Source organism: Spermophilus citellus, assembly GCF_964194105.1.
Source record: "Spermophilus citellus genome assembly, chromosome: 5".
Lineage (NCBI taxonomy): Eukaryota > Metazoa > Chordata > Mammalia > Rodentia > Sciuridae > Spermophilus > Spermophilus citellus.
This window is the reverse complement of record NC_138186.1, coordinates 112,754,082-112,780,449: the sequence shown is the minus strand read 5'-3', so window position 1 is coordinate 112,780,449 and position 26,368 is coordinate 112,754,082. Positions and strand designations below refer to the sequence as shown.

The following is a 26,368-nucleotide window of genomic DNA, read 5'->3' as shown; positions in this document are numbered from 1 at the left end:
ATGGAATACTATGGTAATTAAAGAGTTTGAAACATTTATTTCTAAGTGTAACACTTTTTAATTTGACCAGTTGCTTGGTTGATAATGGGCTAACTTTAAAAAAAATAATTAGGATTGATAATAGCAGGATCTCAGTCATAAATATGTTAATAATTATTCTCAACTTTTATTTTTCTCATATAAAAATTTCTCACAATAAATCGAGTCTCCATTTTCTAAAGTTACCAATATAATTGTATTATCAAATTTTTGGGTGTGTTTAGACATTTAATATTTATTTAATAAACAACCAGATTAATTTAAAACTTAAAAATCTTTAGGAACATACCACATCTTAAACTGATTACTTGCCTTAAAATTGTTAAAGTATTTAGTACATAAAATGTTCATTTTTTTATCAAACCTGAAGAATATAATTTTTTTCGATTTATGCATTCTACCATGAACTTTACTGTCACTTTAGAACTAGTCCATTATTTACTTATGTTTATAAGTATATAGTTGTAATTGTCATGTCTAGAGTTGAACTTTATAATTTTAACTGTTTTGAAATTTAAATGACTTGCCAAACTTATTAGTAAGAGAGAGCCTATTTAAACTGATTTCCACAGTATTATTCCTAAATTTTATTAAAGGCCTTTGTTAATTACATAATGAAAACAAAATGCCTTTTCTCTAAAATCCAGTATATTAAATGAATGCATGTAATACAGGCAAAAGAATATATATTAGTTCCACATTTGGATATATAATGTTTTTAATTTTGTAGCTGTTAGTGATTTGTTTTAAAAGCTAGAGGGGAAAAAATCCCTCATTGTTTTCATTTTGGAAAATAGTTGTATTATCAGAAGTTGAAAATTTAACATTTAAAGAGTTTTTCCATCTCTTTAAAAATAATTTTGATTATTCTTAACCAAAACCTGAAATATTAAGAGCCGTAATTCTTGAGTTAGATGCATCCTTTTTTGCTTAGATCTTCAGTTTCAGCTCTTGGAACTGAATGATAAACTACATGGATTTTAAATACTAGCATTGCTTTTACAATATTAATCATAAAGTTCATGCAGACTTGGATAATGGAATGAGCATGGGGTAGGGCAGGATCTCAGGGAATGGATGGAGGAGGCAGTAGGAGAGTTGAATTATAGAGAAATATAAAGTGGTCAGGTAAGAATAAGGAAAGAAAGAAGGAAATGTTCTGGGCTAATCAGAAGGCACACAGATGACACAGAGCATGGCATATTTGAGGACCCACAGTAGCTCAGAGTCTTGGAGCTTGGCTTACATTGCATAATGAGTGAGAGAAAAAAGATGAGGTTGGGCAGGTAGACTGGGGCCAAATTATGAAAGACTGCACCCATAACAAGAAATTTGAGGCTATAGGTAGGGATGATTGCAAATGTTAAATAAGGGTTCTGGGTTTTTTTTTTTTTTTTTTCATTTTTGCTTTGAACTTAACTTTGAGCATGAAGAATGTGTTGAAATGGAGCAATATTGTAGTCAGGCAACCAATAGGAGGCTGTTGCATTGTTTTCAGGGAGCAAGCATGAGGAGTTTTCTAAGGCAGTGGTAGTGAGAATGGAGAAGAGGACATAACTTTAATAGAATTTATAGAACTTGGTTATAATTGTTTGGAAAGATGAGAAAGAGGAAGGACTAAAGGGCGATTGCAACTTTTGTGGATTCTGCTCCCAAATGATTCATAATGCTGCCATTCTACTCTGTTTATCTCATTGCCCTTTAGTTCTGTTTTCTAGTGATAATAATAGGATTACCTTTTGTATATTTCATATACTTGAATTATATACTTTTAAATTTTTCATTTACTGTAGTAACCTTTTGATTGAATTATTTCTCTTTATCCAATATGAAAATAGCCTTAATATTAAAACTATCTGACATTTATTAGGTGCTTATAATGTTCTAGGCAGTGTTTGAAGTGTACAGGTGAGGAAATGGAAATATATAGGGCTAAATGGCATCACACAAATCACAGTTAATAATTGGTGAGGCTAGGATTTGAACCCCTGTGCTAGATACATTTTTGTTAAATAGTTTTTTAGTTGTAGATAGGCACAATACATTTATTTTATTTGTTTATTTTCATGTGTTGCCAGGGATCGAACCCAGTGCCTCATGCATGCTAGGCAAGCGCTCTACTGCTGAGTCACAACCCTGGCCCCTTAGATATATTTTTATTTATTTATTTATTTATTTATTTATTTATTTATTTATTTATTTATTTATTTTTTAAAAGATAGAGTGAGAGAGGAGAGAGAGAGAGAATTTTTTAATATTTATTTTTTAGTTATCGGCGGACACAACATCTTTGTTTTTTTTGTATGTGGTGCTGAGGATCGAACCCGGGCCGCTCGCATGCCAGGCGAGCGTGCTACCGCTTGAGCTACATCCCCAGCCCCTAGATATATTTTTAAACCTGCTTTTAAACAAGATAGTGTATTCTTTAGGAAAAAAAAAATTGAGTTTTTAATGGAGAAATTTTGAGACAGAGTCTTGCTAAATTGCTTAAGGCCTCACTAAGTTGCTGTGGCTGGTCTTGAACTTGAGATTCTTCTGCCTCAGCCTCCTTAGCTGCTAGGATTACAGATGTGCACCACTGTGCCTGGCCCTTTTATTTTTTGTATTGAGATAGGGTCTTGCTAAATTGCTGAGGCTGGCCTCAAGCTTTTGATCCTCTTGTCCGGAGTCACTGGGATTACTTACAGGAGTGCGATACCATACTCATTTGAAATTTTCAGTAAAAACTATTATATGCCAGAGCAATAATAATCAGGGAGATAAATCCAGGAAGGAAGGTTTTGTTACCAACAGTTTATATAAACAGTGAATTGAATTATGTCAGTAATAGTACCATTTAAACAGTTGATTGGTTAAAAAAGAAAATCCAACAAATGAAAAAACCCACAAACCATTCCAAACAATTTTATAAATGTGGCCAAGAATATCAATCTACTTAAAGGGGGAGAAGAGCATTTTGTTTTTACTATTAAAAATTATTTAACTGTGCTAGATAAGCTTCTGAGTGGAGGGCCGCTGGGGCTTTGCTATTAGAGATCAATGGAAGCATTTTTGAAGCCAGATCTAAAATTAGGTAGTCAGTGTAGTTAGGTAAATCGGGTCTAATATCATATCAAGTGAAATCTAAAATGGAGGCCATGCTGACAATGATTCCTGGAAACACAGGACAACTCATGGAATGTTAATGAAGCCCATCCTAAAGGAATGTTAATGGAACCCACGAAACAGCCCCCAACAGATTTGGAGATAGCCCATCCCTAAGAAGTGATAATGAAGTCCTTCCTGCCCAGATTACTTGTTTGGCCCACCTGTGTCCCAACCCTTCCCCCTTACATTCCATCACCAAAACTATAAAAAGGGGAGACCACCTCTTGGGTCCCTTCTTTCTCTGGGAGAAGTCTTTTCTGCTGTCCTTTAATAAACTTCTAATTTCTACTCTGAAAAAAAATTATTTAACTGTTATTCAAATAACTATGATTTATTGAGGTATATATCAAGAAATAGTAAAAAAAGATTTTTAAGAAGGAATTTGCAGGGAAATGGATGGCATTAGAGCAGATTATGCTAAGTGAAGCTAGCCAGTCCCTAAAAAACAAATGCCAAATGTCTTCTTTGATATAATGAGAGCAACTAAGAACAGAGCAGGGAGGAAGAGCAGGAGGAAAAGATTAACATTAAACAGAGACATGAGGTGGGAGGGAAAGGGAGAGAAAAGGGAAATTGCATGGAAATGGAAGGAGACCCTCATTGTTACACAAAATTACATATAAGAGGTTGTGAGGGGAATGGGAAAAAAAACAAGGAGAGAAATGAATTACAGTAGATGGGGTAGAGAGAGAAGATGGGAGGGGAGGGGAGGGGGATAAGTAGAGGATAGGAAAGGTAGCAGAATACAACAGTTACTAATATGGCATTATGTAAAAATGTGGATGTGTAACTGATGTGATTCTGCAATCTGTAATTGGGGTAAAAATGGGAGTTCATAACCCACTTGAATCTAATGTATGAAATATCATATGTTAGGAGCTTTGTAATGTTTTGAACAACCAATAAAAAAAAAAAAGAAAAAAAAGAAGGAAATTAGCTTAGAGAACTATGTGTCAATTTTCAGTGTCCCCAAGGCTCTCCATTGGAGGACATAATTTAGGCCTAAAACCTGAAGAAAAGTTAAAATTTTAAGGAATGTCTTTGAGGGATGATGTTATTCATTTCACATATTAAGAAGATTAGGAGATTACTGAAGCAAAATGTTTCTATAAGTAGACAGTAATTGAACTGGAATGTAAATGTCTGAAATTTGAATCACCTTAGTCTTAGTGTGCATTCCGTTTATAGTTACTTTTCTCTTATATCTTTATATCAATTATCAGGCTCAGAGGTTGTGCTGGAAAAAAGTTGCTAGAGCTCTTTTTTTATTCTCTCTCTGTTGAGGCTTTCTAGGTTGAAATTTTCTCTATGTCAACGTATTATCTTATATATGGTCACTTCTCCAATTTAATTCCATAGCATCTCATATTTTATGCCCTCAAAGAATTGACTGCAAAACTTATTAGGAACAGTATATGCTATCTGTTGGGGAAAAATATCTTTACTCTTAGCTTTTATCAGTTTTATTATTTTTAAAAAATTTTAATTATATTTTAACAAATTATGTTTGTATATATTTTATGGATACAAATTGATGCTATGACTTATGAATAAGTCAAGCTAATTAACATATCCATTACCTCAAATACTGACTATTTTTTTGTAGTGAGAATGAATATATTAGTTTTTTTAATACCTTAGAGCAAAGTCAGATTTTAGATTTGATTTATATTTATTGTTTAGTTTTGAAACTTCTCATTCCACTGTTTTATGGATTGGCTATCATCTGTGTGTGCACTGTTTCCTTAAAGCTTATATGAAACAGTGTAATTTTGCAAGGATATAAAATCACCTATAAACCCTTTATAGGTAATGGAAGGTAGCTATTATATTTCTGCATAACAAAAACAGTTGGAATGTTAGTGTGTAAAATTAGTAAGTGTTCATAGTAACAATTGGATTGCCAAGAAGATGTTAATTTGTTTTATTTGAAGTTGTGCTATTTAAAGAGACAGGGAAAAATATTTTAGAGGCAGTTTGATTAATCACAGTTATCTTTCACTTATCTTTATTCTTCTAAACAACTCAAAGTTTATAATGACTAGGATTTTATTATTTTACTGAAAGGTAATTTAAACCAAGAGACAGTCACATTTAAATTCCTTAATTGCTATGAGGATTAGGATGTGAAGGAGCTGATTTTCACAAATTCATATCTGGTAGCTATGGACTGGTTACTGAAATAAATACAGAAAATAATTAATGTTTGAAGGAATAAAAGATAAAAGTGTGAGGAAAGATTAGTACACATATAAAAATTTAAAAATTGAATGTATGAGGACATAATAGGAACTGATAAAATCCAATAGATATGGAATGCAACTAATATAGGTAAACTTTACTTGGGCAATTCACAAATCTTATTTTCATACTTTATAATTTGTTAAGACCTTTTTCTCAGTGTTTAGAGTATTCACTCCGAATTATTGAGAACTCTACATAGCATATTGCTTTTAACTCTCAAAAGTTTTACTTAGGCCAGGTGTGGTAATGCATGCCTGTAATCCCAGTGGCTCAGGAGGCTGCAGCAGGAAGAACTCAAGTTCAAAACCAGCCTCAGCAATTTAGTAAGGCCCTGAGTAACTCAGTGAGACTCTGTCTGAATGTAAAATATAAAAAAGGCTAAGGATGTGGCTCAGTGGTTAAGCACCACTGTGTTCAATGCCTGGTACTAGGGGGAAAAAAGTTAGAAGTAATTTAGAAAAATATATAAAGATAACATCCAATAGTTTATATACACATACATGTATATATGATAATCATTCATTCTGGTCTGTGCCAAAATACATTTTTTATTATCATTTAAATTTTAATAATAATGTGTGAAAATAGTTTAACTCAAAATTGAATTGGCTATGATAAAATGAGTCATTTTATTAAGCTTAGAGTGTGTGTTGTTAATTTGTTAATGTATGCATTCATTTTTATCACTTATTTATTAAATATTTACAAAGTAGCAGCCACTCTTAGGAGCAGGGGATATATACTGATAAATATAAAACAAAGTTCCTGTCTGCAGAGAGTTTATATTCTTTTTTTTTTTTTTTTTTATGTAAGTAAGTGTTTATTAGATAAAATTGTTAGCAGCAGATAATGAGACATTTCATTTAGAAAGCCTCAAAGTATAAAGACAGAGAGGCCTAATTGATCTTGTGTTTGGGGAATAGTTGGAGGGCCAAGGAAGAGAATTGAATGCACCGACCTAGGGGAGGAGTGAAAAGGAATGGGATCAGTGAGCAAAGCAGAGCCCAGATCAATAAGAGCCTTACAGACTGGGAAAGGTTTTTATTTGGATTTTACTGGGTCATGTGAAGTCATTGTAGGGTTTTGAGCAGGAAAGTTATGTGTTATATATCTATTTTTTTTTAAAGAGAGAGAAGAGAGAGAATTTTTAATATTTATTTTTCAGTTTTCGGTGGACACAACATCTTTATTTTATTTTTATGTGGTGCTGAGGACTGAACCCAGCACCCCGCACATGCCAGGCGAGCGCGTTACCACTTGAGCCACAACCCCAGCCCAATATATCTGTATTTTTAAAAGCCACTTTAGCTGTGGCAGGAAGCAAAATGGAAACAGGTGTTGCTGTAATCAAGCTAGAGATGATGATGGCTTGGATCAGGGTGCTAGAAGTAGAGGTAGTTAAGACTAAGTCAGATTGAGAATATTTTTTAAAGGTAGATCTCACCGACAAAGTCTGAGAGAAGTCATGGGTGATTGATTACTAGGATTTTGGCCTAAACAACTTAGTGAATGGTGGTTTACTGTTTTGTTGAGTTTTATGAATATTGGCACCAAATTAATTCCAAACCTTTACCTCTTAAATGAGAAATTTATTCTATCAACATTATCTTAAATGAGATTTAAAAAGAAGTCATCACAAAAACTTTTTTTTTTTCTTTGTAGGCAGAGTATGTCCAGCTTGTTACTGAACTTCGAATGACTAGAGCCATTCAGCCTCAGATCAATGCTTTTTTACAGGGCTTTCATATGTTTATTCCACCTTCTCTCATACAGCTTTTTGATGAATATGAATTGGTAAGGAAAATGTGGGTTTTTGTTATTGTTGTTATTTAAGAGTGTAGAACTCTAGTTGATTAATTCAGAAATAATTTTAGAGTACTGTAATGAATGGAATAAGGTATAATGAGGCATTGTGGTTTAGTATTCATGTTTGAGATTTGTTATAAGGTTTGTGGTTGTAATTCTCTTAAACTTAATAAGCAGATTAACAATTCCTTAATGTGAAGTGGGGTGAGGTTTTGATAAACAAAAATGGATGTATTTCTAATGTCTTTTACATAGGAGATGTTGAAGGCCAGTCTTCTTCCTGTAAGAATATTCCACATTACTCCTGAAATTTTTATTTGGCCATATCAAGTAAGGATGCTGATAGTAATTTGTTGTGCTTACAAAAGGAATTCAAAGGGCTTTTTCTTATTTTACTTATCTGGTCTTCTTCAGCTTCTTATTTTACCATATATGTAATTTTATAAATTTCTACTTTAGACTTCTGTAGAGTTCACTCTCTTTAGTCCCTAATGTTTGTTTTGTTCCTGTAACTTATCTGCCATCTACAGTGATCTAACAGAATTTCTAATTTTATATGATTTATGTCTGGGTTTTTCTTCCATATCCTTTTTCCTTTTTTTGTAATAAGTTATTTTTAAATTCTTTGCATTATAGTTTTTAATAAAACAGTATTTTAAGTAGAAATAGCTTCTTATTTAAAAATTTTAATTAGGAATGGTAAATTCACTTTGCCTTTTCATTTTACTATATGATGGACACTGATGTATACCTTTACTTTTACATATGTTGATATTTTCAATTTATTGTTCATAGTATATCTTAGTTTAGTAATGAAAAAAATTTGCTAATTTTGAAGTTCATTGCAACGTAATTTCATTAAATGTAAGTTTTGCAGTTGTTTCAAGCTGAAAGATTAATGGCTTCATTTGGCATAGATTCATTTTTTAGGTAATTATAAAAGTTTTAGCATTTAAAAATGAGGGAAGTGCTTTTGAACTGTTACTAGACGTTACTTAAATCTGACTTTTTCTATGTAGTTGTGTTAAATTAGCCATGTGAAGTTTAAGAAAGAATTAAGTTATTTTCTAGACCTATCTGTATGTGAAAAACAGCAACAACAAAATTAATTGGTGAAAAAATTGCTTGATAATTTACTGATACTGATAACTTTATAAAAATAAAAAGCTGTGCATAGTAAATGTAAAAGCTTAGTGAATCTTAATGAACTGAACACACTTGTGAAAATAGCTCCCAGATTAATTCAGAAATCCTAGCACCTGAGATTTTCTTCTTGTGTCCCCTTCCAGTCAGTATCCCCTCTCAAGTATAATCATTCCCTTAACTTCTAAAATCATATTAGGTTTACATATTTGTAAAATGTGTGCCAATGGAAAGAGCTCAGTTTTTTTGTTGTGAGAATCACACCTATTATTACATGCAACTGTAATTTTTTCATTTTCATTGCTGTGTAGTATTTCATTGTGTTAGTTTCCTATTGTCATTTCTACTTTTGATGAACATTTGTGGCTTCTTTTTCATTAAAGGCTAGTTCAAGTAGTGCTACTATAAGCACTCTAGTATGTCTTTAGGAGGAAAATATGTATATGTTCTGTAGTATGTACAACTTGGAATAGAATTGCTGGGATATAGAGTGTGTGTGAATTCCATGTTAGTAGATAAGTAGCAAATAGTTTTCAAAATTTATGTGTCAATATACACTCCAATCAGCAGTGAGATTTCTGGGTGTTCCATATCTTCAACCAGTATTTGATATTTTCTGTTTTGTCTTTTTTCATTTTTGCTATTTTGGTGGATCTGTAGTGTTTTTTAAGGATATTAATTTGTATTTCCCTGATGACTAATGAAGTTGTTTATTGGTTATTTGTGAATTCTGCTTTTGAAGTGTCAAGTAATTTGTCTATTTTACTATTTTCTGTTGTTCTGTTTGGAGGATTCTTTATGTGGGTCCTTTATCAGATATGTGTATTGTGAATATCTGATATCTTTCAGTGAATAAAAAATTTTATTTTTACACAGTTCAGCCTATCTTTTTAAAAAATTTTAATGATGCACTTAAAAATTTTTTTTCCTAATTTTTTTTTTTTTTTTTTTAGTTTACATGACAGTAGAATCCATTTTGACATAATTATACAAGCATGGAATGTATTTTATTCTAGTTAGGACCCCATTCTTGTGGAAGTACATTATGGTGGGATTTATTATGGTGTTTTCATATATTTACATAGGAAGATCAAGTCAGATTCCTCTCACCGCCTTTCCTTTTCTGTTCTTTTTCCTTTCCCTCCATTCCCTGTTGTCTAATCTATTGAGCTTCTGTTCCCCACCCTCCCCATTGTGGGTTAGCTTGTACATATCAGAGAGAATTTTCAACCTTTGGCTTCTTAGAATTGGCTTATTTCACATAGCATAATAGTCTCCAGGTCCATACATTTACTGGCAAATGCCATAGTCATTCTTCTTTAGGCTGAGTAATATTGCATTGGGTGTGTATGTATATGTGTATTTATCTATCATATTTTCTTTATTCATTCATCTGTTGAAGGGCATCTAGGTTGATTCCATAGCTTAGTTATTGTGAATTAAGCTGCTGTAAACATTGATGTGGCTGCATCACTGTAGTATGCTGCTTTTGTGTGTGTGTGTGTATGTGGTGCTGGGGATTGAACCCAGGTTCTTATGCATACCAGGCAAGCACCCTACCAGCTGAGCTATCTCCCCAGTCCTAGTATGATGATTTTAATATTTTTTTTAGTTATACATGGACACAATATTTTCATTTTGTTTACTTATTTCTATGTGGTGCTGAGGATTGAACCCAGTGCCTCATATGTTCAAGGCAAGCGCTCTGCCACTGAGCCTCAACCCCAGCTCAGTATGCTGATTTTAAATCCTTTGGATATATATTGAGGATTAGGATAACTGGGTCAAATAGTGGTTCCATTCCCAGTTTTCTTTCTTTTTTTGGTACCAGGGATTGACCTCAGGGGCACTCAACCACTGAATCACATCCCCAACTCTATTTTGTATTTTATTTAGAGACAGGATCTCACTAAGTTGCTTAGCTCCTTGAGTTGCTGAGGCTGGCTTTGAATTTAAATCCTCCTGCCTCAGCCTCCCGAGCTGCTGGGATTATAGGCGTGTGCCACTGTGCCATTCCCAGTTTTTTGAGGAGTCTCCATACTGCTTTCCACAGTGGTTGCACCAATTTACAGTCCTTAATGGTGAACCTTTTTATGTCTTGTTTAAGGAACTTTCTTATTTCAAGGTCATAAAGATACTTTTTTGTGTTTTAAAAGTTTTTATTCTTTCACATTTAGATCTGCTACTGGGTGTTTTTGATTGTAGTACTTGAGTCAGGTTTCTTTCTTTTTTTTTTTTTTTTTTTTTTTTGTGAGTCCAGGGGATGGAGTTTTTTATTCTTTAAAATTTACACAACAGGGGCTGGAGATGTGGCTCAAGCGGTAGCGTGCTCGCCTGGCATGTGTGCGGCCCGGGTTCGATCCTCAGCACCACATACCAACAAAGATGTTGTGTCCGCCGAGAACTAAAAAATAAATATTAAAAAAAAATAAAATAAAAAATAAAAAAATAAAATTTACACAACATCAGTGGAAAGCATTACAATTCTTATTACATATATAGGCATAATTTTTCATATCCCTGTATATAAAGTATGTTCATACCAATTTATGCCTTTATACATGTACTTTTTTTTGCATTACAATTTTTAATATACATATATACCACAATTTTTAGTATTGAATCAGGTTTCTTAGTTTGTCTTTGACTCAGGCTTTAATTGAGTTGATTCAAATTTGAGTTTAGCAACATTGTAGTCATGGCTCTGATTTATACAATTTAAAGCTTAAATAAAAAGGGCTGGGGAAGCAGCCCAGTAGTTCAATTCCTAGTATCAAAAATAAAGAAAGAAAGAAAAAGAAAATGTTGCCAACAGTGTTGTCATTAATCCATTCTATAACATTGAGTAATGTGAATACTAGGTAAGATTATAGCTATGAACATTTGCATGACTCACATTCTACTAGTATTGGTGATATACATTATATCCAGTTTCAATTGACATTTCTTTTGTTATATTTTAAAAATTTAGTTCTTATGTTAATATTTTTTAAATGGGTAAATTATTCATTGGGACGTAATAGTTTTGTTATGTGCTTTTTAATGTGAAATTTCTATTTATCTATATGATCTTGGTCAATTTAATAACCTTTTTTTGTCTGGTTGTTTAATAGGAAAATAAAAGATTTTTCCTCTTGACAAAAATTGGAATATGATAGTCATAAAATGCTTTAAATTTCTTGAGAGACTATAGTGCCCGTCGTTTTTATTCATAATTATTAACAATAAAAGCACACTTAATATTATTAAAAACTTATCTTTAAACTTGTGAATTTTAAGAGACATGTAAAATTCATCCCTACTTCCTTTTGGCAGATCTGTCTCAAGGTCCTCCCTTGAATTTCCTCGTATGGCTCAAAGAAATTTTATAAAGGGATTATTACAGAGGTGTTTATAAGGAATGAAGAAGTTGTGTTGAGGCATCCAGAGACTGGCAACAGTGAAAAACCTTAATCATAACTAGGACTGGAGATACAAGTGGAAGAATTAGTGTGAAGAGTCTGAATTGCCTAGAATGTGTAGCTGTGGCTTAGGAGACAGGCTTATTGCAAAGACATGGTTCTGAGCAGGGAGGGAGCAGACTCTTCCCTGTGTTTCCCAGTAGTGAAATTCACCTCCAGACTCTTCCCTGTGTTTCCCAGTAGTGAAATTCAATCTGAAGCCAGTAGCAAGGGAGCCAGTCTATAGTACAGAGGAAGGTGGAGAATATGGTTGGGGGTGGTAAATGGAGATCGAAACATTTTTATCTAGTAAGAGTATTTAATAATACTGTGGCAAGGAGGAATAATACATTCTATACTGGCGTTCTAAAACTTGATCTTTGGATCCCTTATAACAAAAGAGTTTTTGTTTATGTGGGTTACATCAATGAATATTTATGATATTTGAAATTCAAACAGACTTTTAGCTTATTAATTTATATGACCATTCACTACATATTAACATAAACAACATTTAAAAAAACCTACATTTCCCAGGAACAAAACAAAAATAGTGGAGGAGTAGCATGTTTTAGCAGGGTTTTGCAATTTTGTGATGTCTGCTTTAGTAGAAGACTACTGGATTCTCCTATCTACTTCTGCATATAATGAGTTGTGCTATCTTGCTTGAAGTATATGAAGACACTCCAACTTCACACATAACTTAGAAAAGGGAGAACCTTGCAGACCCACTGAATAGAATTCAAAATCCCCAGGAGTTCTCAGACATTGGCTTACATTAATTTTGTTCAGAGTACATTCTATATGTTAATAGTTGCTGTGGAAGTCATAGCTTTGAACTACATTGTGTCTAGTCCCTGTTACAGCAAACATACTGTTTTGCTTAATGTGTAAGCACATATACACAATCATTGCCTTACCTCATTGTATGAGCATATCCACAGTGAAATGACCATGCTGAGAGATACATACATACAAGCTCATGTTCTCCTTTCCCTTGGGAAACCTAATTGTAAATACTCTGCCATTCTTAATTTCCTTTTTAGTTATATAATTGAGATTTTATGTATGTGTGTACTTGATGATCTTCCTGAAAATAAGAAGCCTATCAAGAGTGATTAGAAGGCCTAGGGATATAGCTTAGTGGTAGAGCACTTGCCTAACATGTGTAAAGCCCTGCGTTCCATCCCCAGCACTGCTCCCCTGCCCCACCAAAAAAAAAAAAAAAAAGGAAAGTTTTATTTTTTTATTGTCTTGGGGAAAGTTGACTTTTGATATGAATATTCCAGAATAGAGTTCTTAAAAGACTCTATTCTGGAATAATTCTTTTTTTGTAAACAATTACTTTTTATTATATTACCCATTTTTCCTAGTGATAAGGATTTTTTGAAGAGCTTTCTTTGTTTAATCTTTTTTTTTTAAACATTTATTTTTTTAGTTGTAGGTGGACACAATACCTTTGTTTTATTTTTATGTGGTGCTGAGAATCGAACCCAGGGCCTCACACATGCTAGGCAAGTGCTTTTCCTCTAAGCCACAACCCCAGCCCTCTTTGTTTAATCTTATATTTATTTCAGGACTTTGTTGTCACTTTCATGTGAGAATATGGTCTTCTAATAGAATTTAACATTTGCAAAAAATCATGAAATAAAAATAAAGTAAATCAAAGGTAATATTCATAAAATTGTTGCATATATAAACTGTTGTTGTGTATGTTTATGTATAAACTTATAAGCATTTTCTTTTTATATTTTAATTGTACTAAAGTGATAACATCTCCACATGTCATAATATTTGAAATTATCAGTACAGGGATTCTTTCCCATGTAGTGCTTGTAATGGATGGCATGCAGAAACTGTCACAAAAATAAGTCAGTTTTATATGGGATTAGTTTCTAATGAAGGCAAATTTACTATTTAAATGTAATAACCTTTTTATTTCCCAAAGAAGATTAATGAAATATTTTCCTTCTCCCTCAAAGGAGCTACTGCTTTCTGGCATGCCTGAAATTGATGTGAGTGATTGGATAAAAAATACAGAATACACAAGTGGCTATGAAAGAGAAGATCCAGTTATTCAGGTAAAAATCTCTCTAGAGCTTAAAATGAAGTTAAATTTGCCATTTAATTTTGTAAGCTTTTCAGCACTATTGGATGATAACCTACATTAATTAACAAAGTAAAGTTTCCCCCTAAATTTTTCTTGTGGGAATACTGCATATAAAAGCTTTGTGTGAGATCATTATTGATAAATGAGTTTCATAGAATAAAATATGCTTTATGAATATTGCGTATTTCTTTGGTATTAAGTCTATATTTGTTCTAAAATATGAATTTTTGTTGTTAGTGGTTCTGGGAAGTTGTAGAAGACATTACTCAAGAGGAGAGAGTTCTTCTTTTGCAGTTTGTTACTGGCAGGTAAGAAGTGTTTTTATGATGACATAGAAAGAATTTAATGTATTTTATTTCTAATGGCTTAGAAAATAACCATAGAGAAAAATAAAAATAACCATAGAAAATAACCATAGAGAAAAAAAAACTGTTGGTATCTTACCTCTTTTTTTTTTTTTTTACTATTTTAGGTATTAAATAAAGATTTATGTGGTACTAAAGATAAAACATTTATAGTAGTACTTGATAAATGTTTAACACATTGAAAAGACAGTTCCAACTAGGACTTTTAAACAATAACTTATTATACTTAAATAATCTTATTACATCTGAATAATTTATTTATCTTTGAAGTATATTTTATAATTTGGTAGTCTTTTCATTTTACAGGTAAGTGAATGTTAGTAGCCAAATTTATAATATTTGTATGTTGCTGACTTGTGTTTAGTACAAAGGATATTCAGTTTGCCCTAGATAAATCATAAATACACACATTGACACACAAAGCACATTTTATATATGCATAGCAATTTTGTCAAATAAGAAAATTCTTATCAAAACTTTGCAGTGTTAAGATTCATGGTCTAAAAAATACTTTGTGATTAAATATTTCTTTGAAGAGTTCACTTATAGGGTCAATTAAATATAATAGACATTAGAAAATAAAATGTCTTTAATATCGGATAAGTGGATTTTCAGTTTTTTAAAAAATTTTTTATTCTAGTTTGTTATATATGACAGCAGAATGCAATACAATTCATATTACATGTATAGAGCACAATTTTTCATATCTCTGGTTGTATACAAAGTATATTCACATCATTCGTGAATATACTGTTTTCTTCTATTGGTGAAAACATGGTTCAATTTTTGCATGAGTAAATGTGTAGATCTTCTGAAAGTTAGGAAACAGAAAATTACTTCACCAGCAGTAACTACTATAAACAATTTGATGTTTATCTCTTTTTCTGCACATTTAAAAAAACAACCATCAATGTGTATCTATATAAAACATATATAATTTTGTAAAATCCATTATTTTCTTATTTTAAAAGTAGCATATAACCAGTATAGAAAATTTTAAAAATGGAGACAAAAAGAAAATTTTGTTAAGTAATCTCACTATTTAGAGATAACTACAAATAATATTTTGCTTTATTTTCCTAGTCTTTTAACTATATAAATAGAAAAATAGTTGAGTCATACTATAAATCTAATTTTAATTAGTAAATGAAACATGACTTAATAGATTGTAGGCTAAATGTATGAAAAAAACTTTGTTTTCAGGTTTATTTGGTGTCTGAGTGCCAAAAGATACTCAAGAGATTTGAGTGATTTAATAAAAAGAATTAAACATTAATTATATTTTCTATGTAGAAAGGTTAAAAAATTCAGATAAAAAAGATTCCCCTCCCATCTTAATCCCTAATGATTACCATTCTTAACATTTTGGTTATTCTTCTAGAATTATTTCCATATATATAATATTTTACTTTTTAAAACCGCTGTTCTTATTTATATTTTTTTGAATTTAGGAGTAGATTATTAAAAATTGTTCTGTTTATAGATTATATAATTTCTCAAATGACTACCTCTTCTCTTTATTAAACTCCCTTAATTTCTCTTATCCTTTATTTCTAAAATTTCCTATTTATAAATAATGCTGTACAAATAAGGAATTCTAATGCTTATATCCTCATGGGCCACTCTGATTATTTATATTGGATACCTTCTTAGGAGGAAAATATTTGGATATAAGAGTATTTGGGGTAAGGGGTATAGCTCAGGGGTAAGAGTGATTGCCTTAGCATGTGCAAGGTCTTGGGTTCAATTCCTAGCACCTGAAGAAAAAAAAAAGCAAGATGTTAATTTTTATAACATTGATACATATGATTCATTTACCTTTCAAGGAGGTGTCAGTATTAACATTTGGAATGAGGAGATTTAGTACCTATTTTTTTTTAATCAACACAATGTATGATCATTTTTATTTTGCTATAATTTCTTATCATATATAACATTTTGTGTGGTATGAATTGCCTTTTATTTTTGCCATTATTCCATAGTCATATTTAAAAACTCATTTTCTTCCCCTTTGGGAATGAACCCAGGGCTTTATACATGCTAAACAAGTGCTTTACTTCTGTGTTTACACCCTTATTTTCTTTTTAAAAATTTTGAGACAGTTCCCCTAAATTGCCCAGGCTGGCCTTGAACTTTCTGTCCTACTCCCTCATCCTCTGAAGTAGCTGGGATTACTCAGGCTGGCTCACTGGCTCCTTTGTTTTCTTCCTCCCTCCTCTCTCCATCCCTCCCTCCCTCTCTCCCTTCCATCCATCCATCCATCCATCCATCCTTTTCGTGTTAATAATTGTCTTAATGAGTGTAAAGTGATATTTTATTGTGGTTTTTGATTTGCATTTACCTGGAGATTAGTGATGTTGAGCATCTTTTCCTGTGTTTATTGGTCATTTGTGTATCTTTGCAAAAATGTTCCGTCCTTTGCTGATTTTTTTTTTTTTAATCATGCTGTTTTGTTATTGTAGGAGTTTTAAAAAATATATTCTGAAAATCAGTCCCTTATCAGAGTTTCGATTTCTAAATATTTTTCCTATTCTGTAGATAATCTTTTAATTGTATTGACAGTGTCCTTCAATGAACAAAATTTAAAATTTTGATAAAGTACAGCTTATCTGTTTTTTATTGTGTTGCCTGTGCTTTTGGTGTCATACCCATGAAATCATTGCCAAATCCAGTGTCCTGAAGCTATTTTCTATATTTTCTTCTAGGATTTCACAGTTGTAGCTCTTGTGTTTAGGTCTTTGGTGCATTTTAGGTTAATTTTTGTATATGGTTTAAGGCAAGGGTCCAATTTTTTTTTTCTTCCTTAAATCTAATTTTCCCAGTGTATTTTGTTGAATAGATTGCTCTTTACCCATTGAGTGTTCTTAGCATTTTTGTTGAAAATGATTTGGCCATCAATGCAAGAGATTAGTTCAGGGCTATCTATTCTACTACATTGGTCTGTATGTCTGTCTTTATGCCACCATGCACTGTTTTAATTACTATACTTATAAGTTTGAAATCAGGATGTGTAAGCCTCCACTCCACCTTTGGTCTTTTTCAAGATTGTTTTGGCTATTTTGAGTTTCAGCATTTTTTAAAGTGGACTGAATTATGCATTATGCTATGAATTGTGTTAAAAATATTTCAAATTGTAGTCATGTATTACCTATTTAAATGCTTCCTTGTCATAATTCTAATTATCCAAAAGCATCTTATTAAGCATCTCTTATTTATTTATTTACTTATTTATTTCTTGCTTGCGATTCTGGGGATTGAATCTGAGATCTCATGCCTGCTAGGCAAGTACTTTACCACTGAGCTATATCTCTAGCTCACAGCATCTTATTTTAAAAGCAACCAAGTTTTTTCTAGGATCAGTTTGTTTAATCATGATATATACACAGACTAATTTTAAATATTAATTTATTTTCAAATATGTAAGAATTGAGAGCTTATAATTAAATCCTCTACAGCCATGTACCCAATATTAAAATTTCTAGTAATTTGTGTTATGCATTAACTTTTAGCTTTCCTGTGGCCTCATTCTGTTAGATGACTTTTTTTTTTTTTTAAACACAATACCTTTATTTTATTTACTTGTTTTTTTAATGTAGTGCTGAGGATCAAACCCAGTGCCTTATACATGCAAGGCAAATGCTCTACCAATTGAGCTACAACCCCAGTCCCATATTAGATGACATCTTAAAAATACATTTGGTGGGTCTAGGGTTGTGACTCAGTGGTAGAGTGCTTGCCTAGCATGTCTGAGGCACTGGATTCAATTCTCAGCACCACATATAAATAAATGAATAAAATAAAGGTTCATCAACATCTAAAAAATAATTTTAAAAATACATTTGATATTCTGTTTATCTAGAAAGAGAAATGTAAAGAATTTTCTACTATGAAAAATAAAACAACAGAAAACACTTTAGATCTAGATATTTTTCACAAAGAGGGAAACCATTTGGATTGCAACATGTAAGAGCCTTTGTTGCTTAAATTAATCAATCAAACATTTATTTATGTAGCAAATATTTAATGTCTACTAGGTGCCAGGCATTTTTTTAAAAATATTTTTTTAGTTGTTGATAGACCTTTATTTTATTTATTTATATGTGGTGCTGAGAATCGGACCCAATGCTTCACACATGCCAGGCAAGTACACTACTGCTGAACCCCAGACCCAGCCCAGATGCCAGGCATTTTGCTAACTCCATTGATACAGATATAAATATGACATGTTTGAGCCATCAAATCAGTCCCAGTTTAGTAGGGAGGCACAAGAAAGCAAACTACAAATGCACCTTGCTAAATTAAATAGTAGATGTATGTGCTGTGACCATTTTTAAGTATAGTATATAGTTGATAGAAATTTGGAAGGGTAACTGGCCACAAATGCAAGAATGAGTTGGGAACTTTGTAGACTTAGAGCATCTCTTATTTATTTATTTACTTATTTATTTATTATTACTTATTTATTTCTTTCAACATGCTATCTTATCATTGTTCTAGAGTTGAATATATTCTTACTCTAACTTAGAGCTTGAAACATATCTGTTGGACAAAAATGTTTTCTTTCATGATTAGAACTTATGATACAAACTCTTAGTTCCAGGGTCCCGCATGGTGGGTTTGCTAATATCATGGGTGGAAGTGGATTGCAAAACTTTACAATTGCTGCTGTGCCATATACCCCAAATCTTTTACCAACTTCAAGCACATGGTAAGTTAGTTTGTTTAAATGCATTGTGCATTGTTTTGGTTAATTTTAAATGATCAGAGATCTAACTGTTATATATTGAAAGGAAAATCTCAACTATGATCTCTGTTCAGAATTTTGGAATCATATATACATAAGACATTACATAGCTTTTGTTGCCTTCCTTTTTTTTGGTTGGGAAAATATTTTGGGAAACCCTAACTACCTAATGTTTGATTGAATATGGTTCAAGTATCACTAAAATTCTGTTGTCAAAAGTATCACTGAATTACTATCACTTGCCCACCCTTATAAATTGCCCACCCTTGTTTATTTTACCCTAAAAGGAATTTATTTTCTTCTACTACATTTTCATGCTGAAAGAAACGGCAGTGCAGCAGTTTTTTTTTTCCTTTTTAAATACTACTTCAGGGTTTTCCAATTTGAATGCAAATTTGAGAGTGGTTTTATGTTAATTATGAGTAGTATTTTCACTGCTAGATAAAACAATGAGAATTTTCATGGATTCTCTGTTTAATGGTAGTATATTTTTATTTTAAAGCATCAACATGCTCAAGTTACCTGAATATCCAAGTAAAGAAATACTCAAGGACAGACTTCTTGTGGCACTACATTGTGGCAGCTATGGTTACACAATGGCATAATGGAGTGCAGAAGACCCATCTGACTACTGATGCACAATTCAGAGTGGCAGAATCAATTTAGAAAACTGTCAACAGAAAAGCAGCCTAAATGCAACCCATAGGCAGGGCTGATGCTTAAAATTTATAAAGGATCAAGTTTTCTGTTTTCTTTCTCTTTTCCCATTTATGTTTTCTCTGTGATACAGTTTGAGAATATAAAAATCACAGTAGACTTCATTTTAAAAATGTTAATTGAAAGTAGAAACTTTTCTTTTCCTATTTCTTTAATCTGATTTAAGATTTTGTTAAGGCAAAATCTTATCCTACATTCCACATCTGCTATGTAACTGTACTGTTAAAAGGGTATTTTCTCTTATTTTCCTATATATTAAATTATATGAGGACATCCAACTGGTATGTTCTATTGCATGTAAAGTGCTATTTATATTTTGGAAAACTATTGTATAGAATGGATTAATTTAGATTGTGTATAAAGTTACAAATATGTATTTTCCCACGTTGTATCTATATTGCAATGATTTTTTTAGCTTTTTAGTATTTTAATATATAATATAAAATTTAGGCTGATTAATAACAAACAGCTGATGAAATTAAATCTGATTTATATATTAGAGCTTAGACTATATTATGAATTATTTGCATTTTTCCATGGTCAGTTTTCACATGTACAATATTGTGGCTTTGAAGTTTTTCTTATGCCTTATTTTAATTTGTAATGAAGGTAAAATTAAAATATAGTATTTTACTGTATTTCTTTACATTTGTCTGTAAACTCTGATGACATATTTGAAGAAGTAATCTGTTGTGTAGGTTACAATTTAAGTATGTAATGTTTTATTTCTTAAGTTTGCTTTTTGTAATTGAAATGTTTTGCTCAAATGAAATGCCTAAATACAGAACATTGGGTTTTTGAATTTTTGGATGATCCAGTCAATTTGTTTGTTTATTTATTTATTTTGGAAAAGCCACACAGGATAAGGGCATGCATTTAACAGGAGGCAGGCATGTTCCAACGTTGTATACTGATGGAGCACCTTGCTTCTGGCAACTAAAAATATCCAGTTGTGTTGTTGATGAGCAGCCAGTGTATTTGTTCAGTGACATTTAACCAAGAGATTTATACACTGAAAGTAACTAAAACATGATCCAAACAATATAAAAAATTTTCTTTATTATCTGGGGCTCTGTTTTGTTACTTTTTTAATATTAAGAAAATAATCTCTCAAGAAATTACATGAAATATTAGGAATTCTTTAAAAACTAATCTAGTTTTGAAAGTCTTAATTGGTTTTTGTTTGTGATTCTAGAATTTAACAGTTCTCAGCACCAGGATGAGTTCAGAGAACTACAGTCTGCTGTGTAGTTGAAAAGCATTAATGGATAGAAAATGGAAATGAGGTACAGAGATAGCCCTATTGGTTACAGCTCAGCATTGGCCTGTTTGAACGTGGTTAAAACATTTGACTGCTTGTAGATTGACTGAAGCCTATTGGCTGAGACTTAGCTATTTGTTATGAGAATATACTCCTAAATGATGTTTTCAGTTTGTTATATAAAGGTCCAAATAAGAGACTTTATCAGGCCAAATTAAGTTTAATGATTTCTCCCTTTTGGTTGTCCTCCCAATTTTGAGAGATTGACTAAAACTTTGGACTTTGGCACCATTCTCTGCCACCATTATAAATAGACTTAGTTGGTCTCAATATGGAATTCACATGTGAAAGTGTCACTTCACTTGCATAATTCTTTATGTTCTTGCTGGTCTAGTTGAAGTGAAATCATTCAACACTCAAGGTTTGAGTGGAGATACGGTACACCAGGGGATTTTATGATGACTACCAGGAGAATAATCCCAAAAGATTGAAGTGTACTCCTGAACAAGAGCCTCTATAAACTGAAATAATCAAAATTAATCAAACTTCAGGCAGTGTAAATATAGTTTAACAGTATTTAAGTCCAGTTGATGTATAGTGTTGTATTCGGCCTATGTTGTTGGTGAATACCATAGTTTGGTATAGAATGGTCTGGTTTAATGAAGTATCCAATTGTATTGTTAGCCTATCATTGCAATTAGTAGTGATCAGGAGACTCAATAGAAGAACATAATAGTTAGGAAACCCTGGAAAAAAACAGGATTTTTGCCATCTGCCACTTAGGTTGCCTGAAAACCATCTGTTAGCTGCTTTTGTAAACACATCACACATTCTATTCGTTTGAAAATTTCCTTAATGTGTTTTGTGGCAGTGTCAATAGCAATATCAGCCACCTTTTAAATTGCTTTAGTAGCAAAATTGGGAAAGATAGGTATGACATTTAGGCTTGTAAAATCCCATACGTGAGCTTCCACTCAGCAAAAAGGAGATCTAAAGTTGCATGATATTCCGTTTTTTTTTGTTGTTGATGATGGGGATTGAACTGAGGGTCTTGTGTGTGCTAAGCCCGCATTCTATATCTGAGTTAATGTCCCTAGCCCAATTAAGTATTTTAGAACACATGTTATCATATATTTTTTGGAGGGTGACTTTTAAAGATTTTTAAAAATTTTTATTTTTTTGAGATGGAGCCTTGCTAAATTGCCCAGGCTTTCTCCAATTCGGGATCATTCTCTCTCAGTCTTGTGAATATCTGGGATAAAAGGTGTGTTCCATGGGCTGGGGTTGTGGCTTAGCAGTAGAGTGCCTGCCTCGCACATGTGAGACCCTGGGTTTGAGCCTCAACACCACATAAAAATAAATAAGTGAAATAAAGGTATTGTGTCTACAACTAAAAAAAAAAAGCATGTTCCAGCCCCACTGGTTTTTGGTGGGTAACTTGATTTATCTACACCTCTAGGAATGTCTGGTTGGCCACAAAATGCAAGATTTTCTCCCAATTTAATTAGTTTCAGGTTTAATACTACTGGTATCCCACTAGTGCCAAGAGTGAGCCCTCTAGGAACCCCAGTGGGAACCTTCCCTTAGTAGAGAGGCTTATGTTGATGAGCCTCAACAATGGCTCTAAGAGGGCTCCTGTCCTTTAAATGAGAGCAATTATCATGGCTCCTGCTTTCATCATAACAAAATTCAGGGCTCCAGGGTTCCCAGAGAGCTCTCAATTCTGCTTTTAGGACACAAGAATGCCATCCATAAAAACCTGGAGATACAGCAGGAGGCAGAGCTTACAGATCTCTGTAATCCTGGGGCACCTGACATAATTTGGATGTATTCAAAGGAAATATGTATGGTTTGGTTTTTTTCAGTATTGCGGGGTGGGGGGAGTCCATCTGCCACTTTCTACACTCCAGCCCTGCAGAGACTGGCAGGAGAATCGGGTTGGAGCTGGGTGTGGTGGGGTGGTGGTGACAGTCCAGTGAGGAAGGGCCCCACCCAGCACCATCCCTGCTGCAGCAGCTCTGCTGAGCTCTTGAGGTTGCTTTGGGAACATCTTCAGTTCACTCTTAACCCCACGGTGGTCACTTCCCTTTATATAGTGGCAGGAAAGAAATGTCCACTTTGGCTACAGTAGTCGGGCAGTAAAGTCTGAGTTGTGACGTGATTCCTTACACTAAATTCACCAAAGCATAACCTTAGAGGATGTTAAGCAAGATTCCTCGTTTTTTGCATTAGACCCAATTTCTCTGCAATTTTGACACCACCAAAATCCTAAGCTTGGATCCATCGAGATAGTCATGATGAACTGGATCACTAGAAACATCTACATCTGTTTCTTCCTGGTGGCAGTGGGTCTTAGGCGTGTCAGTCCTGAGTGGAAACCTCCCTCCTGGAGTCCCCAAAATGTTTTCCAAAGCATTCTTTTAAAATGCCATCTCTCTCAGAAGTGCCCTCTGCTATATTTTCCTTTATAAAAAATGGGAAAGTAGTTTTGAAATCCCACATTACCTATCGGGAAAGTTACACAAGATGTGAACCAGATGCCAAGTGTGCAAGGATGTCACCAATGCCTGTGCCTGCAACCTACCTGCAGGGAACAGACGGAAGCCACTGCCCCCAAACTGGGCCATCTGTTCACCTGACCTTCTGAAAGGAGAGAATGCAGTGAAGTGGATTTTTTTTTTTTTGAGGCATCTCTTATTTTGGTTTGGGGGTTTTCCATATTTTATATATATATATATATATATATATATATATGATCAAGAGAATTCCAAAAGTTTTGGTTAACAGGAAATAAAAATGGAAGTGGAAATAAAGAATGGAATGAAACTCAGCTCTCCCCAGATTGAACACATATGGGCATCACAACCTATTGAAACAGCTACACTTTTCCCTGCTGGGAAGACACCTGTGGCTGGAAGGTCTTAAAGCTCACTGTTTCTGTCCCAGGGACTTTTCCAAGCTTTTTTTTTTTTTTTTTTTTTTCAGACACACTGACAGTGGAGGAAGAGCCGTCCTCCGCCCTCCCTGGTTCAAACGGTTGCCATTGTTCTTTTGCTCTGGTTTTCTTTTTACTTTCTCATCAAATCGAGACTTTCGGGAAACTCTGGAAATATACTCCTTTTAAAGCAGCAAACCAGGAAATATATTCCTTTTAAAGATAATTTGAAAATTAAAAAACAAAACCGAATATCTCAATAATTGCAAGATGCAGTGACTTTTTCCCCAGGCTGGGCTTAGAGGTATCCCCAGGCCCGACTCTGGGGCTAGAATGATAAGCAAGGGCAATGTCGCCCAAAACTTGCCCAGGGTGGTCTGGGGACCAAGTCAGCTGAGAAGCTGGCTCAACCCCAAGCCCTCCTTCTGAGTCAGCATTCATTCGAGCGGCAATCGCTGCCCAGGAACTCTGTGGCCTCAAGCTCCACGCTGGACAGGAACCTCCTCAGCATCTTGTGGCAGTTGTAATCCAGGGTGGTGGTGTAGATGGTCTTGGGGTACTTCGGGTAGACAATGGTGGTGCTTAGGAAGCGTGTGGGCTTGTGGCGGGGCTCAAAGCGCACCTCAGCCTTGTAGTTGCGCCCTGTGCCATTGGGGATGCAGGTGACTGTCTGGCTGCAGGAGGCCAGTGCCAGGCCCAGTGGCAGCTACACATCATCAATGAAGTGTCGCTCCGAGTCATACTTGACTGAGGAAGTGTACCTTACTTCTGTTGATGGTAAGGGGTCAAACTCCACACCTTCGCCAAAGGACAGGGGGCACAGCTTTGGTGCGCAGCTTACAGCCAGGATGTTGGGGAGAGAGGCTGGGTTCGGGGCCACTGGGGTCACCACCGCATCGGGCTCCTGCATTCCGGGGCCGGCGCGCGCTCCCCGCCGCCAGCGCCATCCCCGGCCGCCGCCAGCCCCCAGTGGCTGGGGCTGGGGAGCAGCCCCGAATCCGGACTGTCTAGGACGCAGTCGCCCTTCTTCGTGTCCACGAGCTCGGGCACATCCTGCAGGCTCAGCCGACCCACCATGGCTGTGTTCGTGGCGGGCTCAGTAGTACACGGCGTGGGGGCCGCGGATGAGAGAGGAACTAGAGGGGCGCACACGCGGTCCGGGGCGCTGCCCTCAGGGCCGCCCTCCCTGCCCGGCCGCCCCGCGTCGTCGGGGTCTCGCCCGGAAGTATCTAGGTTTTAGATCATGAAGGATTTGATTGTCTTCCATTGTTGACTCACAAAAAGCTTCCTTTACCTGGTTAAAATGCCCCTGGGCATCATGCATTAAAGCCTGGCATCATTTATTCATAGGAGTTTAGGAGAGTGGGGAAAGAGGAAATCCTGTTATCTTGGGCATAGGCTTCCCAGTGCCTGTTTCATAAAGGGATGGACTTTTGTTTTCCACAGTGGGGTCAACCTACAATACCTTTGGCCAAGGCAATTCAGTTGATTCAGTTAGCTTTGCCTAGGGCTATTGTAATATTTTACTTACTATTTTACAATTTATCCAGTGAAATGGATACACCCCTGTTGCTGATTTCTCCAATAATTCCCCACAAGAGAAACACATTTCTGAATAACCTTTTAGTTACCTGTTACAGCACCAGGTTTCTTGCATGAGTAAGTTTCTATACAACCAGAAAACATGCACTGAAACTGCCAGTCGAATGAAGTCCCCTGTAAATTTTCAAATGGCCCATTAGGTAATAGAAACATACTTAATGTTTTGTCTGCTCAGGGTTGTGGGTTACATAAATGGAACATTGGTCATAAACCTTTTTAGCAATTTTAGAACAGTCACCATACCAATATTTTCTCATAATTTGGATCATTTATCTTTCCATGAGGAGTCATAAAGTGAAGAGCTTTTAGTACTGGAAGTTTTAGAGACTCAAGACTGGTGGCTGTCCAGGCACTCATGAGCCTTGGCTTGGTACTAGATTTAAAACTTGTACCAATTTTATTTGTTCAATTCAGGTATAGCACTATTTATTAAACAGATTGTCATGGGTAATTTGACTTGGATCAATCAATCAGATATCATTCCAATTGCATATCTTCACAATTTTAGTACTGCCTGACCCAGCATGAAAATCTGCCTCAGTATTTCCTTAGTATTTAATTAATTCTTGTTCTGCTTGATATTGGGTTAGCAATTTTTTATTCTAATTTGTTATACATAATAGCAGAATGCATTACATTTTATATTACACATATAGAGCACAATTTTTTATATCTCTGATTGTACATAAAGTATATTCACACCATTCATGTCTTCATACATGTACTTAGGGTAATGATATCCATCTCATTCCACCATCTTTTTTTAGCTCCATGACCCCTCCCTAGAGAGTTCATCTAATCCTCCCATGCTTCCC

At 34.2% G+C, this 26,368-nt stretch overlaps 1 protein-coding gene and 1 pseudogene across 5 annotated transcripts in view; one reads left to right on the top strand and one right to left on the bottom strand.

Annotated features, from left to right (window-relative positions):
- Positions 1-20,778, top strand: part of HACE1 (HECT domain and ankyrin repeat containing E3 ubiquitin protein ligase 1) — an 83,229-nt gene extending 62,451 nt beyond the window's left edge. For 2 of the 4 annotated variants that reach the window (XM_081295579.1, XM_081295581.1), the window contains 6 exons: positions 7,093-7,224; positions 7,492-7,566; positions 13,802-13,900; positions 14,167-14,237; positions 18,889-19,002; positions 19,541-20,778. In XM_081295579.1, coding sequence (XP_081151705.1) covers positions 7,093-7,224; positions 7,492-7,566; positions 13,802-13,900; positions 14,167-14,237; positions 18,889-19,002; positions 19,541-19,643 — 594 coding nt within the window. In that variant the 3' untranslated portion in view covers positions 19,644-20,778. The remainder of the gene's footprint in view (positions 1-7,092; positions 7,225-7,491; positions 7,567-13,801; positions 13,901-14,166; positions 14,238-18,888; positions 19,003-19,540) is intronic. The other 2 variants (XM_081295580.1, XM_081295582.1) reach the window with 1 other exon arrangement.
- Positions 20,779-24,381: 3,603 nt separating this feature from the next.
- LOC308649800 (refilin-B-like) lies at positions 24,382-25,028 on the bottom strand (annotated as a pseudogene). The gene has a single exon. The product of its transcript is annotated as a refilin-B-like (transcript).
- Between the last annotated feature and the right edge of the window lie 1,340 nt (positions 25,029-26,368).